Source organism: Poecilia reticulata, chromosome 17 (assembly GCF_904066995.2).
Source record: "Poecilia reticulata chromosome 17, P_reticulata-male-v2, whole genome shotgun sequence".
In the NCBI taxonomy this organism is placed as follows: Eukaryota; Metazoa; Chordata; class Actinopteri; order Cyprinodontiformes; family Poeciliidae; genus Poecilia; species Poecilia reticulata.
Window position 1 is genome coordinate 19,015,875 of NC_088846.1, and position 15,309 is coordinate 19,031,183.

Genomic DNA, 15,309 nt, shown 5'->3' on the forward strand with positions numbered 1-15,309 from the left:
TAAAAAGTAGTACATACTGTATATGTGATATGGAAAAAAATATTGAAATGGCTCTACCAGCTTTGCACGTTTCCCCAATTTCCTTTTGAAAACAGTTCAAATTAAGTCAGAGTGATTGGAAAACATGCGAACATGAGCTGTTAACTCTTACCACAGATTATCTATTGTGTGAGTCAGGACTTTGAGACATTCTTGAATGTCTATTGATGTACCAGTTTGGGGTACATATATCCTGCTGGAAGGTGAACCTTTGCTCAAATCTCAAGTGTCTTCAGAGGACACTAAAAGGTTTTCTTCCAGTATTGGCCCGTTTTCAACACAAACCATTTCCCCATTTCCCCAATAGTTCTGATTAGCTTTGCTGTTCCTGAAAAGCATCCCTATAGCATTACACTGCTGCTGTTTGCTTTGGCCTTATATGGCTTGTGATCCCTTAAAGTGAGATCAGTGGAGTGATTAATTTATAGTTTTCATCTGTGGATCTTTATTCAGTTACTAATTAAGACAGTTGGTAGCTCCAGAATTTATTTGGAGGTGTTGGGTTTATATATATACAGTATATATATATATATATATAAATGTTGAAAAACACAAATAACACAAATCATCTGCTTCAGTTATAAATGTTGTCAAGATAAGTAGTTGCATGCGACAAACTAAAATAATTCCAGGAATTTAAGTGCTTCTGTAAGGCACTCTAAGAATCTAATCTATGTTGAACATTAACTGTTTCAAAAGTAGAAATAGATTCAATCAAAAATTATCTGGAAACGTAAGATCTACCCTCCTTCCGCAAAGTACGGTTAAACGAGTATTTCCGTCTTGGTTCCCATATTTCCCATTTGACATGTAAGATGTAGGGTAGAATGAGCAAATTAAGGCAGTTGAAGTGTGAACAACTCTACTCGCTTGAGTGTTGAGGCAGAAATAAGAGTCAGCTGCCTACACATGAGCAGTCAAACCAGGAGGTGTGCTTCAGCTGCATTAACTCAAACTACATTAATTTATGCATGTCTGTCGGGTTGTGGATTGTTAGATCCATCAATTTTGTGTAGTTGCAAATAAGCTTTGATGACATGTCTACTACATGATGAAAACCCAAGTTCAGACTGGCTGACTTACACAACTCTCTGTATGTTCCTAGCTTTTTTTGTTGGCTAGTTATTTTGGCAACTGTGATAATTGTGACTGTTTTCCAAAAATTTACAAATGTGTCTGTAGATTTCTGATGTCAACTGCTTTTAGCATCAGACACCAGAACATCTAATGACGACATTGCTCAAAGTTAAACTGATTTTAAAGAAGAACAAGATTAAACTTCTTGCTTATATAAAGCTGTACATGCTCCACAATCAAAGAAGTCTATTTTTACTTGAGGTAAAGAACAAAAACAAAGTTGTTGTTTTTTTCTAGCCAGTATAAAATACTTCACAGGAACCTCAAGAACAGAACTTCTGGAAAGTCCTACTACAGCAGTTCCACGCCAGAATAGAATAGAATAGAATAGAATAGAATAGAATAGAATAGAATAGAATAGAATAGAATAGAATAGAATAGAATAGTTCACAAATCAAGTTTACATTTCAGACAAAAATTATGTTTCTTGTATTCATAACTAAAAATAAGTCCCCCGTATTATGAACAAATGGCTTTTGATGTTTGGTGGGATGAAGGAGATGTTGATACCAAAATTAATCTTTAAGTAATCGTCTCAGACATGTCTCCATTCTACACCAATATAATTTGAAAGCCAACTTGCTCAGCTTTATGGCATAAAACCAGGAGCATACTTACACCAACCAATGAAAAGAAAAACCCACTTTCTCAGTTTATCAGTGGAATAGGTCATAACAATAGCAGTGTGAAGATAACATCCTTCAACAAACATCCAGAAGAAGTTGGTCACTACAAAGTAGTTGTATATTGTCGTACTTAATCGACACCAAGGCTGAAAAGAGAAAGAGACAGAGTTATCCAAAAGAAATCAAATTATAACTATGAAACCATTTTATGTTGTACAGACTACTGCCATCAATAAAGATCTGTAATTTCTCTCTCCTATTGTGATTACTATTAGTAAAAAAAATTGTTTATACCTCATTTTTGTCATGGATATTGTGGTCAATCAACTGAAGCAAGAACCACATAACGTTCCTCAATATGAAGGTGGTGATCAAATTCCAGTGGATAATGTTTCGAAGACACCGTATGCTCCTACAACATAAGCAACATGGTGATTTTTACTGTTATTTCTCAGAAGAGCTAACTTACGAAAACATGCATGGGGTATAAATTTATCAGTGTACAACCCTTTCGAGATTTTTTATGTTTGTTTTTTTTTGGCATTCTTCTCAGTTAGCCAGGATCCCGGGCAGATTGCTTTTCCTTGTGTAACATAAAGTTGTTGCTTTTTAAAAAGCAAAATATGACAAATTCAACAAGATTTATTTTCTGTGGTTCTTAGAAAATGGGGGAACTGAAACTAATACAAAATAAAAATGGCTTTTAAAAAAACTAATATTACTGAAATGGCTTGAAACTAAAAAGCTAACAACTTTGGTATGACATGAACTCCAGCACAAAAGTCTGATTTCCAAGACAAATTAAACTCAGTTCATGTTTGGGCAGCTACATTAGCAGCCACCATTTAACAATACCCAACCAACATATCATCATTGCAATGTCAGTGGACACAAATAATTTTGAAACTGGAATTGAAATTGTTTCTGATTGCAATGAGTACATGTTTTGTGGGAAATAAGATATTGAGCTGGTTGGATGCAGTCTCACTGAAGTAGATCGCAACATTTCTCTCAGGGGATCGTGTAACAGATGCCATAAGCCACACGTTGGTGGGAATAATGTCACAATTTACTGAATTTAAGGTTTGTGGAGAATAATGCTCTCAGGGATTACTTCTTAAATAATTGTCAGACAAAACCAAACAATGAAACGTGTTTCAAAACAATAATGAAACGTGTTTAGTCTGACAATTTAAGACACTTGAAAGAACATATTTTATTTATATTTGTTTATTTAAATATTTTACTGACTTCCTCTTGCACAGGTTGTTGTCAGACATTTACCTCCAGCGTTACAGGCAGGATGAAAAGAGGTCTGGTCATGTGACAGTGTGATTATCACATTTATACATGAAAAAAATTGATTTAGCCAATAATCAGGCACTCTACAACAATCATAGCTACTTGTGTGTTTTTTTTGGAAGAAATAATTGCCCACCCCCTGCTTTAGCATAAAGTACCAACATGACGCCTGGTATGCCTGGAGCTGGTATGTGATGAAGGGATTACGGTGTGAGTGGGACTAGTGTAACAGATGCTTGGCTTGCAGTCGCATTACCAAGAGAGTACGCTGCAGTTCTCTCACAGAGGTTTTTACAGACTATCTGTGGCTCAAGGGAATTAAATAAATGCATGTATCTAAGAAGGGTTTATAGTCTGCCAAGTGCTAGTCACAGCTGTGTATGGGCTGAATTGATTTTGAGTGTTGATATAAAGTAACTTTGAGATACTCTGTTTATTCTATACTATAAATCTGCGCAAAATACCCTGTGAAAGTCCATTCTCTTTCTATGCCCCTCAAATCAGTTGCTAAAACAGTTGAAGAGACAGAAAATATGAGGGCCTGAGGGCTATAGTCTGGCTGAGCTTAATGAAAGCATGTTAGAAAAATTAATCATGAATTTGGCAGGCAGCAGAGAGCATAGTAGGTTTAATTTTTTTCACCACACAATCATCATGCAATTATACTTTAAAACTCGACATCCCAAAGTGGTGACATACAATCTATTGTTAAAATGTCATGCCTCCAGACATAAAAGCATATTCATTCAAACTTAGATTTTAGGTCTTAAAATATGGGTCACCCTATCTTGAAAGCTACTTAAGATTTAACACATAACCCCTTCATGCTATATATAGCACAGTGTTCAAGAAAAAGGTCAAAGAGCAGTACAGCCCATATAGAATGATATAATCAATATTAATTAAGCGTTACAGTAGACTGGCTCAGCAAGAGATAAGAATTTTCCTGCAGTTACATAATAATTAAACTTTAACAGTGAGAAAAGGCTTCTGAGGCTGCTTGCATTTAAGCTGGCACTCACAGCTGCTTCCAGGACAGATGTGTTAGAAAATATACATCAGGTCTGGGACTAGACTCAGCTACCGAGTCGAGCTGCAGAGATTTGTTCATCTGACATGAGCAAGCTAATGACAAGCAGCATTAGGATGCAACATCAGTTTCACTGATTATCTTCTATCTGGGCTGTTGCACACAGGAGCCCCATTTCAGATTATTTCTATACTTGCCTTAAGCATAAGAAGAGAATAAAGGCCACGATTAGAGCTCCCACAGAAATACAGTGGCCTAGGTAGTTGATGATCAGAGCTATCTTGTAATGCATGGGGTATTTTCTCTGAAAAGGACACAGACACATTAGTTATTATATAGCAAGATGTAAAAAAAAATATATATATATATATAAGTTTTACAAATGCAGACCTTGTTAGATCACTAACAATTACTAAGGAGTACAACTGCAGATCGTTTCTTTGCCGTATGAATAATAGGAAACAGCAAGAAATCCATAATCTACTTAGATCTAGATAGCATGGATTGAAAAGCAAATGTCATTGACACACTTCAGATGTCTTGGTTTAAAATTATTAAAGGAAATAGAGCAAGACCCAGAAATACTGAGTCTGGAGAGAAAATTAGAGGTAACCAGGTCAAGGCACAACACAAATGAACAGCACTCTTTATCCTCCATCTTTTAAACAGGCAGGACAGCATTTCTGTTTGCTTTGTGAGGGCTGATGGGGGGCGGGGGGTATCTGCATCATTAAAATAATACATTTCAATGAGCATTAATAAGTGGAAACAATATTTTTGAGTATTCATCTGTGATAGCAATCTGTGCTTTTATAAGAAAATGAGAAATTGTTTCCATGTTGCCACACTAACCTTCTCCTCCAAAATGGGCTCACAGTTGGAGTAATTGATCTTCAACGCCCATGTACCATTATCCAGGCATTCTCTGTAAGCACTTCCTGCAAAACAAGAGTAATGGGAGTCAATAAAAATGCATTACATACAAGAACAATTTGTGATTTTTATTTTTTTTTTCCCCAAAAAAGGTGGCTTACATCTAACGAGACATTAAATGTAGAATGGAAATGACCTGAAAGGAAGGAATTTTAAAAACAAAAAAATGACATTCCCTCACAAGCACTCTTTCTGTGCTTGAAAGCACAACCACCACCACTGCCAAGAAAATGCTGCCGATATAAGGTTGGACCCCTCCTATCTCCACCCGCATGTCTGCTTTATCATACATCACCCAAGTTCCACTTCATGCTTCATTTACTTTATCTTGGAAGGAGAAAGCTGAAGCTCTTTCAAGCTCTTTTTGCAGTGCATCTTTATTTATTGAAGGAATAAAATCTTACTTATAATAAGCCTTACTTTGGTTTTATCTAATTTTCATTCAATCAGAAATCCCCAGGTGATATTGAATTTTTTTATTGAAAAAATAAAAATAAAAAATAGAAATGAGAATATTGCTTAAATCCTAAAAATCAAATTAGCAACTTTAATTTGTTGCTGAAAAACCTAGCAAGCTGCTCATTTAAACACGATGAAACAGCAGCAGTGGATGTTTAATCAGTCTATTAAAAAAAAAAAAAGACCTTTGGTAGGATTTCAACTGATCCTTGACTCGCTGGCTAGCAATTACTCCTGTCTTTTGGTTTACATTTTCCAGACCTGAGCAAATTAAACAGTGAGACCAGCCTGTCACAAATGGGCTTTAAACAAGGGAAATACAAGTATTTTAGAATAAAATTGCTGTTTTGGAATTCTGTTAGCAGTGTGTGAGCTCAGTTAGCTGAAATGGAACTGGGTTGACATTTTATGCAAGACCCACATTTAAAATTGCAATGTAGGTTGTGGGTTATCAGGGTTATTGCTGGGGCAATACCATCCTGAAAAGCTTTAACAATCCTATCACTAATGTTTTTGCCTCTCTATAGGTTATCATTGAGGATAACACTTGATAGGGCAACAGAGCAAGACAGGCTGTTTTAAGTCTACTATCTGTATCATGTGACCTTCTGGTGTGTGACTTACATATCCTCAGTTCTCCCAGTAGAGCTGCAAAAAGAGCAGTTGTGCCAATAGTCTTTAAAATTGACAACAGTCAAAGCAATGTGTTAAGTTTACGAAGCAGGACAACAGAACATTATGATTATATAACACAATCTATGAGCACTGCAAATGACATGCGTGGTTACACATCATATTCCATAGGTAAAACTCTACGTTTTTCCCCCCAATGAACCAATTTGTTAACAGGGTTACGATCTAAAGAGGACTGCACTGCATTCCTGCATCTAACTCCCCATCTCTCCTAATCCTGCCGTATGCACGTTTGTCTGTATTACAATGAAATGTTGATATGAATGCCAGTGTGCTTAAAGTAGGTTTGCAAGTGTTGAGTTGGATACTTTTTTAAAATTTGATTTTGTAGCACACAACCAGCGCATCTCCCTTTCATTCAAAAAAAGCTGTACGATGTAGACCAGGTAATACTAACAATACCTTTATTTTTGACTGCAGACGCATGGCAATAATGGTAATATTTGCAGTTTGGAAAACAATTTAAAGTTACTCATTCAGTTCAGATTACCCTAAAAAACATCACAGTCCATTACATTTGTATATAAATATGACAGATAATCAGCAGTAAACATGGCATTTAATACTACAGTGAGCCAAACTGGTATGAAATACTTATTCCATGTGGAGTGTTTATAAAGTGCTTCACAGGTACACTAAACAGTTTAGTAATTTCTTCAAAGCTCAGTTCAAAGTTGAGTTATACTATCTATGCGATGTTGGCACTGAATGCCAATTGAGCAGCACAATTTTTATTCATGGCAAGGATATGCAAAGCTTCTTACCGTCAGTTGCTTGCATATCTTTTAAAGCCTGCTTTCCGTAATCAACTTTGAACTGAATATTTCATTTTGAAATTCCTCAGAGCACATTCAGTGAGCTTCTTATCTGCTTTACACTAAATAACAGAGTTGCTCTGAAACGCAGCAGCAATACGCATGTAAAGGTGATTTTCTGCCTTTTTATTCTCATTAGATAGCTCAAGTGAGTATTTTAATCTTTCCACTGAAGATACATAGTCTACTTTCCCACTGAAGCTCTTTTGATATGTGATTTTAAGATTAATGCCGTCAGTACTAAAAGGAATAATACTTTTCTATAAGCAAATCACAAATTTATGATGTCTTTGAGCAAATACATTCCTAAATTACTGGTGCAAAATACATAAAGGGATGAATAAATAATTTAATCTCTTTTCTACATGTGTTTCCCCCCATGGGATGAGTTCAGTTTAGACAAATCTGACCCAGGTGTAGACAGTCTTATCCTGAATTACAGAGACTTGCTAACACCAAAGCAGTATGCTGGAACAGGAAGAAGCAATCCACCTCAAGCACCTTTAGGAGCAGTGACAGCAGCAGAGGATTACCCTTTGCATTGAAATTGGTGTTACATTATGTGAGATTTTGTCATTGGAGAGCGGTGAGATGGCTACTTGAAACCTAAAAGAAAAATTTAGTATTTTTAAACTATATTGCCTTGATCACACTCTGTTTTGTGTCTCTGTTATGAAGGTAAGTCAAAGACAGGAGACAGACAAGGGAACTTGAAGGAATGATGCAATCCAAGAGGCAGATTAAATACACAATAAGTACGAAAACATGTTTGAGGTGCAACATGAGGTGGAATCAATTCGTAGTTGAGACAAATAATCTTTCAATCAGTCTCTCAGATAAATCTGACAACTTTATTTTTCAAATTCAGTACATCAACACTTTTAAGAGGAGTATGACTTTTTTTCCCCTGCACTCTTCTCACAACAAATTGTCGTTGTCTGAAGCTGATGTTAAACTGACTGTCATGCAACTTTTTGATTCTACTCATCTAAACAACAATTTGGATTTTTCTTTTTCCAGAAAATTTTAACAGATACATTTGTACCTTGTATCCTTCAATCATTTGTGTCCAAATTGCAGTCTCTTTTCAGCCACACACTTATTCAACAGACGGGCCTTGAACTGGCATGTCAAATGTCCATGTTCTGCATACACACAGAGCTCCTGTTTCCAGCCAGAAGCACTAATAGCACGTGGGCGCATGCCTCCCCTGGCTCTCCCTGGTGATAATTCAGAGAGGAAAGTGGTTTTCAATCCACATGTCAAATAGGACAAGCAGAAGTTTGGAAAGGTTACATTTCTGCAAGAACCTGAATATGTGCATCTATATCCTGTTATATTTGCACTATACAAACACATTACTAACATAACTGCTCTTGCACAGTGTGAATACAGCAGTTAGAAAAATGTTAGCTAAACAGTGAGGTAAGATTTTAAGCTGTAGTCTTTTCATTGCTGGGACTTTATACCACAATGTTGAATGGATGACCAAGGAATAGTCTTAGAATATAAGCAATACACAGAGAAATCTGCTGGAAGTGGATGGTGATGCCACATTTGGTTTGCACTAGAAGAAATTGATTAAGCCACCATTGTTACATTTTGTTTAAAAAAATAATTCTTAATTCCATAACAATCCCATTTTAGTTGGTTCCTGATGATTAGTCTAAAATACTTCTAAAGAGATGGCATCAGAGTTTAAATTTGTGCTTTAGAACTCCAGTTTTACAACAACTGCTCATTTAATTTTGAAATTTCAAATGTTTGTGAATAATATTAAGTGGTATAAGTAACCAGTTCCTCAAAAAAGACAACATAAACCAGTGCTTCAATTACCATTTTCTTAAGATAGGACATGGAGCACAGCTGTTTTATTTAATGTTCCATTTCAGTGTGACTGAAATAATCCATCTTGAAAAGACTGTACTCAAATTTTCCACATTTTTGTTCCATTTTCAGTATCACATTAGTATAATCCAATCCTCTATGTGCTTTTTTGCAGTCATGAAAAAGAACATTGCAGCCTTTTGGGAAAGTAAACGTAAGAAATAGCCTAATTCTTGCGTGGCTTAAAATAATCAACATCTGCAACATCGAAGGTAAAACCCAGCAAGTCACACAGCAGGTGTTTTCTGCCAATGCTAAGATTTAATCTCCTTTTACTTATCGAAACATCCTTTCCAGACCCTCACATATTTTGTAGCTTGTATATATCTGCAAAGTTAAAAGGGATTTGCACCTCCATGTTATCTGAGCTATAAGTTCTCTGGCACTTAAAGCAAATATCATGCTGTTCTTGTGAAACAAGCAGCGATGGTGCACACACTGGGCTTAAGAAGCAGGTTGTGATGTTCGCTTCTGTGTGTATTCCACTGAGGCAAGACTAATTCAAAGCATGAGTGCAGGAACAATGCACTTCTGACAAACCATCTGTGCATTGTGCATTAACCTTCCTGTTATATTCATTTCTGACATACACCAATAATGTTCTTGGGTCAGTTTGACCCGTGAAGTGTTTAATCATGCAATAGTATCAGAAACCAAAAAAATCCTACAAAACATTTGTGTCTGATTATTAACTCCAACGCTAACCATTTCAATCAATATTTGTGCAATGATGTTTTTTTTTTTTGGTTTTTTTTTATTTCTCACAAATAAAGAGTCAATGATGACAACTTATTTATTTACTCGTGGACATAAAAAATGTAATTTACTTAAAAAATGTGGACATAAATTATGATGAGGCAGTTTTTCTCTTTTTAACGGTGCTGTTAAGAATCCAGAAAGAACAACATGTTAATTGTGCAAAAGCGCATAGCAGGAAGAGCTTTGTGACCATCAGCTGATGCAGAATCTGCCAAGAAAGGCAAGCTGCCTCACTTTTTAAACATGAACAAATATGCTGTCACTAACAAGCACCATATGAGTGTTCAAACAAAAGCAAAAGGAATTTTCAGTTAAGTGGATTTGGGGTTGATTGTTTGCTCCTGCGTAAAATGTGAGAAATAATTAGAGAATCTGAAACCTTACAGAATAATTTACATAATGTGAAATGAATTTACAAACTGCTGCAGAAATGAGGAACAGTTCAATGTTGGATGGATTTTACTTATCCTCTTAAGTAGAGCAGAGCTGGACTATTTTAATGCATTGAATTTGCCCAGTTTTTATTGTTCATTTTCATCACTGTTAATTATTATTGCAAGTTTATTCATGTTAAGGCAGTAAAATATTTTTTTTTAAAAAAGAGAAATAAATAGTAACATTTTTCCCTCAAAAGACAAACTACCTCTCTTGTCTCACAACAAATTACACACTTCTTCTCTGGATTTTGCTGAACAGTCTGTAAAATTGGAGCTTGAAACTGGATGAGGTTAAAGTGGCAGTGCAGATTATCATCTCAAAACTGAGGACTGAAAGCCCCAGTAACCGGCCCACACCTGAGTCAGTTACTGCCGGGATATTCTCAAGCCAAATGAAATTGAATTTCATAGGCTGGGTACTGAATAAACTGGGGAATAGCAAAAGCATCGGAATCACACAGTTCACTGCAGCTTGACATTTTATTAAGACAGCAGGAACTGGAGCAAATCTGCTGTATGATACACGCCTATGTCACAGGCTACACAGAGACAGAAAAAAAAAAGATTATATTAAGAAACTAAAGTATTAATAGAGAGGATATTAACAAACATTCACCCATTTTATTAAACTCTGACTCCTGTACTATATCCACTGAACTGCCATGGGGAAGAAATCTAAGTCCAGTTCATCTAGTTATACTAAGAGTGATTAATCCCCATTCACATCTCGAAGTGGGTGCACAGGTTTTATTTCTTGAATCTTATCTTTCGTAAGAAACTATAAAGGCCTTCAAATTGTAGAAAAATACTGTTCATTAACCTTTGGCTACTGATGCCTATTGCATCAACGCCAGCAAGGTGGGCTTGAAGGTTAACAATAGTAACTTTCACAACATTATTGATTTTCCTCCATTCCCCTTTTGCCTCGTCGGTCAAATCACCGACTTGATTTAGATTTTTTTTTAAGCGTTTCAAATGTTTAAGGCAGAGATCACAGGATCCTGAACCCACTGGCAAAGAAAAGTCAGCCTGTGCAGAACGACTTGAAATTGCGTGAAAATCAATACATGCCAAGGAAGATAACAGGAAGAGAATTGTGAACCTCCACAAGTCTGATTTATCCTTGGATACAATTTTTAGATGCCTCAAGGAGCTCCATTCAACTGTCAAAAAAATTATATGCAAGTATAAATGCCATGGTAATGACTAACCATGATACTGTTGAGCAAGGAGACAGGTTTGGTTTCCCAGAGATGAGTATGTTTGGATACAAAACATCAAAAAATAAAATAAGATACACAAGTTTTTGTTTAAATCAAGAGACCTTGTGAAAATCGTCATGATGAAACAAAACTGAGCTGCATCATGTACAGCAGAGACATTCCAAACAACAACAGGTTTGTTTTTCACCAGTAATAAAAACATGTTTGTTTCAGTAGTTTAATGTTTAACCACTTTCTGAACAGAGAGACTAGCAGCAAAAATGTTTTACACTAAGAATGTGTCAATCACTCAAATTATTTTGTAAAATATATTTAAACTAACAGATAAGAGAGAACATGACAATGTTAATTTTGAATGCATAATCATTTCTAGTCATTTAAAACAAGTATTCAGTGTTTCCATTTTTAGATGCAGACATATATGAAAGTATGGAGAGCCATTTCAGCCAAACTTAAATACATAAGAAAATAAAAGGATAAATGAAAAAGAATAAATGAAAATGGAAAAATTGAAAAAGCACAGGGATTTGGCTTATCATACATATCACTGCTGTTTCCGGTGAAAAACAAAAACAGTGAAACATATTGATCAGAAGCTCCAAATCATATGCTAACTTCATCTTGTAAAAACAGAAACATCTTGCCAATGCCATTTATTTCAACTTATAAAGGTTAGCATTCACTCAGACACTTGGTTAAACATGAATCTATTCATGTTTAACTCTAAACACACTGCCAAATTTGGTGTGAAATATTTTCAACAAATGCCCCAGATTTTCATTAATGTGAAGTTTGGCAGCCCTTAGCTAGCCTTTAGCCCTTAGTTTTATGCAGTGCTGTACTTGAACAGTTTTTTTTTTAATTCACATATATTTTGGTAATTATCATTGTCAATGTTAAAAGCTTGACTTATTCTTTATTTATTGTGGTGTAAAGCAGTTGTGGTAATTTAAGCCTTTGCTATAAAATCAAAAACTGACTAAGTCTTTGATTGAAATGTCTGATTAGAAACCTCATCCAGTTTCTAAATGTGAACTGGGAGTCTGAAAAAGTTTATCAGTAAAGGTAGGCCTAATTTCCGCATTGCTTTTCCAGTACTAGTGTCAGGATAATCTGACTGCCAGTGTCATCACTTCAAGTATGTGAGGTAAAAAAAACAACAAACAAAAACAACTCTGGCTCAGGCATGTCTTAGACAGCAGATGTCTACGATGCAATGGCTTGAGCAAAATGTTAAAAGATTTTCACACATTATATAAATGCAAATGCTGCAATTATATTTTGAATATTCTTCAAATCACTAACAAAGATCATATTAAATTAGCAGGTTGCTATTAAACAAATGTTTATTCATTCTGGAGACTTTTAAATGGCAACAAAGCATATTGTAAGGAAAGAAGAAAAAATCTGACCTACTGCTATTAAAACAGAAGACATCCAGTGAGTCACACTGCAAAGAAAAAGGTTGATATACATGACTCTTCATCTCTATTTAACAGAAAAAAATCACAAAATGAGAAGTCATATCTTTTGTGCTTTGTTTGAAAATGGTGAAGGGTGCGTAGGAAAGATGGCTGTGCATGAATTCAATGTTTGTTTGTTTTTTAACTGCTTTTCATATGACCAATATTGTTAAACTGCAGGGATGTTGGGATGAATTGGAACAGTGTCATGAGGTGTGGTAGAAGACGACAGGAATGTAGGCTGACAGAGAGAGAAATAAATGTATTTACTTAAACAAAACAAAAGGCGCTGCTAGGCAAGAAGTCACAAACAAAATGTCCAGAAAAGGAAGGAAACGCATATAAATCTTGACATGAGAGACATAAGAAAACAGACTCAGGGTGTAAAATGTACCTAAAGCAGCACACAGCTACAAGAAGAATGTTATCACCTAATATAATAGAAAGCAACACAAGAAGCAATATAAATTCAAAACATAGAAAAAAAAACCTAAAAGTCACTTTTTATTAATCAATAGACCATGAGTGACATTACACTTTGAACCTCTTTTCATGTTTGGATCACAGCTTCATCAGAAATGTATTGTCAATAAAATCATGCTAAGTAAATTTAAAAATGTGTTAAGAAGTGGATGAACGAGGGGAAGTTTCCTATACTATGGCATTAAGTTAAGATGAATTCGAAAACAGTTGTGATTGGACAATAATACACTAAAGAAATAATTGGTACCTAAAGAAAATAACAGCAATAAAATTAATGTAGTGTACACAAACATCAGATTTCACCTTTCACCTATACAATTTTTCTCCAGCTCTCTGCACTGTTAGACTCGCAAGTAACTTGTATTCCACACAGGTGCTGTGCAGAATTCAAATTATTCCTTTTACGACCTTAAATTTTTAACACTTTGCATGAATAATCTATGTCCAACTTTCTTTTACAAATGAATGATCTTATTTTGCTCAGTGAGAAATTCACAATGTTTTAAAATGGTCCACGATTGGTCATAACTTCAAACCTTAATACATATGTTAGACCACGAAGCTGTCTTTTTTTCTTAGCAGAAGGATTGACTGTTTTAAACTTTGAATGCGAGAACAGCCCCATTGAGTCAGGATGACGCCTGGCTCCAGAAACACACATAGTAAAGAACCAAAGTACCAACTCAGGCAAAGAAAGACAAAACCAGAGATTAAAAGCCATAAAGAAGCCTTACCTGGATGAATCAAAGCCTGCACTAATCACCCTCATCAGACTTAATTGAGATAAATGTTGCTTTCAGTTTAGGCTGTGTTACATTTGTCTGTGTCGAGTAAAGTTCTGTAAATGCAGAATGACCAACCGATAACCTATACACAAGAACATACAGTCTTAGAGTGGGACATGACATGAAAACAAGTCAGAGAGATGGAGGTGTTAGAGCCTCCATATCAGGAATGCAAGCTGGTTCCCAGAATGTTCCTGAAACAATTGATTGCAATTAAGTGTGACCCCTATTCATTGACTTTGAATTTATCCTCTTATTTTCACCCTCAGATTAAAGTCAAATTAGTCAGCTAACCACTTCCCTGAAATTGCTCAGGGACCAAAAAGCCTCTTTACACTTACACTTAAATCATCCAACCATTGTCTTTACCCACTTGTCTTTGGGTTGCTGGTGTGAATCTCCAACAGAAATCGGGCAAGAGATGGGGTACACCCTGGACAAGTCACCAGTCCATCACAGGGCAACACAGAGACACAGGACAAACAACCATGCAAGCACACACTCACACCTAAGGAGATTTCAGAGACCATCTACCCTGACAGTTATATTTTTGAGCTGTGGGAGACCTAGAGAGAATCCACAAATGCACAGAGAGAATATGCAAACTTTTGATTTTATTACAAAGCAGGGTTGCTTTACTCTATAACTATCACCGATAAATAAAGTGTGTTTATCTTTGAAAGAACAACCTAAATAAAGCTGATATACAAGTACATATAAGTACATTTAAATCCAATTAAAGAAACACTTTAATAGAAAATTTTACCCTAGCATAATAAATTAGGTATTTGTTCAACTTAAATTTACTTCAGGTGTGACTTTGGGTGTTGCAAATGTAACAGAAAGTTATGTTCAAGACTGCAATTCAAAAAATGCAAATCATTTTTAGTCATAGGTTATACAGCAGCATGAAGCCGTTTTATAATACCATGTTATTGTGTTACGTTGCCTTCACGCTGTCATGATGGTTCCATTTTTGGACCAGCACATCTCGTCTGTTCCTTTAAGATGTGATTTCCTTTGCTTTCCTCAAAGGCCAAACAACACTTTCATGCTGCATATGACAAAAGAATAATTTCCATTAAGCTGCCTAATAAAGAAAAGATTACATTTTGTTTTGTTTAAATTAAGTTTTTTTCCCCACATATTCATCTTTAATAAAATAACCTGAAGATGTCATCATGACTCCAATGTGACATAAAACTCCTTCAAAGTCCTGAAGTAACCCACGTTTGATC

General features: G+C 35.5%; 1 protein-coding gene across 2 annotated transcripts in view; it reads right to left on the reverse strand.

Moving 5' to 3' along the window:
* crhr2 (corticotropin releasing hormone receptor 2) overlaps positions 1-15,309 on the reverse strand; it is a 105,734-nt gene that overhangs the window by 13,742 nt on the left and 76,683 nt on the right. For both annotated transcript variants that reach the window (XM_081598258.1, XM_081598257.1), the window contains 4 exons: positions 4,987-5,072; positions 4,332-4,438; positions 2,097-2,214; positions 1,795-1,948 (listed from right to left, as the gene is read on the reverse strand). In XM_081598258.1, the coding sequence (XP_081454384.1) occupies positions 1,795-1,948; positions 2,097-2,214; positions 4,332-4,426 (367 nt within the window). In that variant the 5' untranslated portion in view covers positions 4,427-4,438; positions 4,987-5,072. The remainder of the gene's footprint in view (positions 1-1,794; positions 1,949-2,096; positions 2,215-4,331; positions 4,439-4,986; positions 5,073-15,309) is intronic.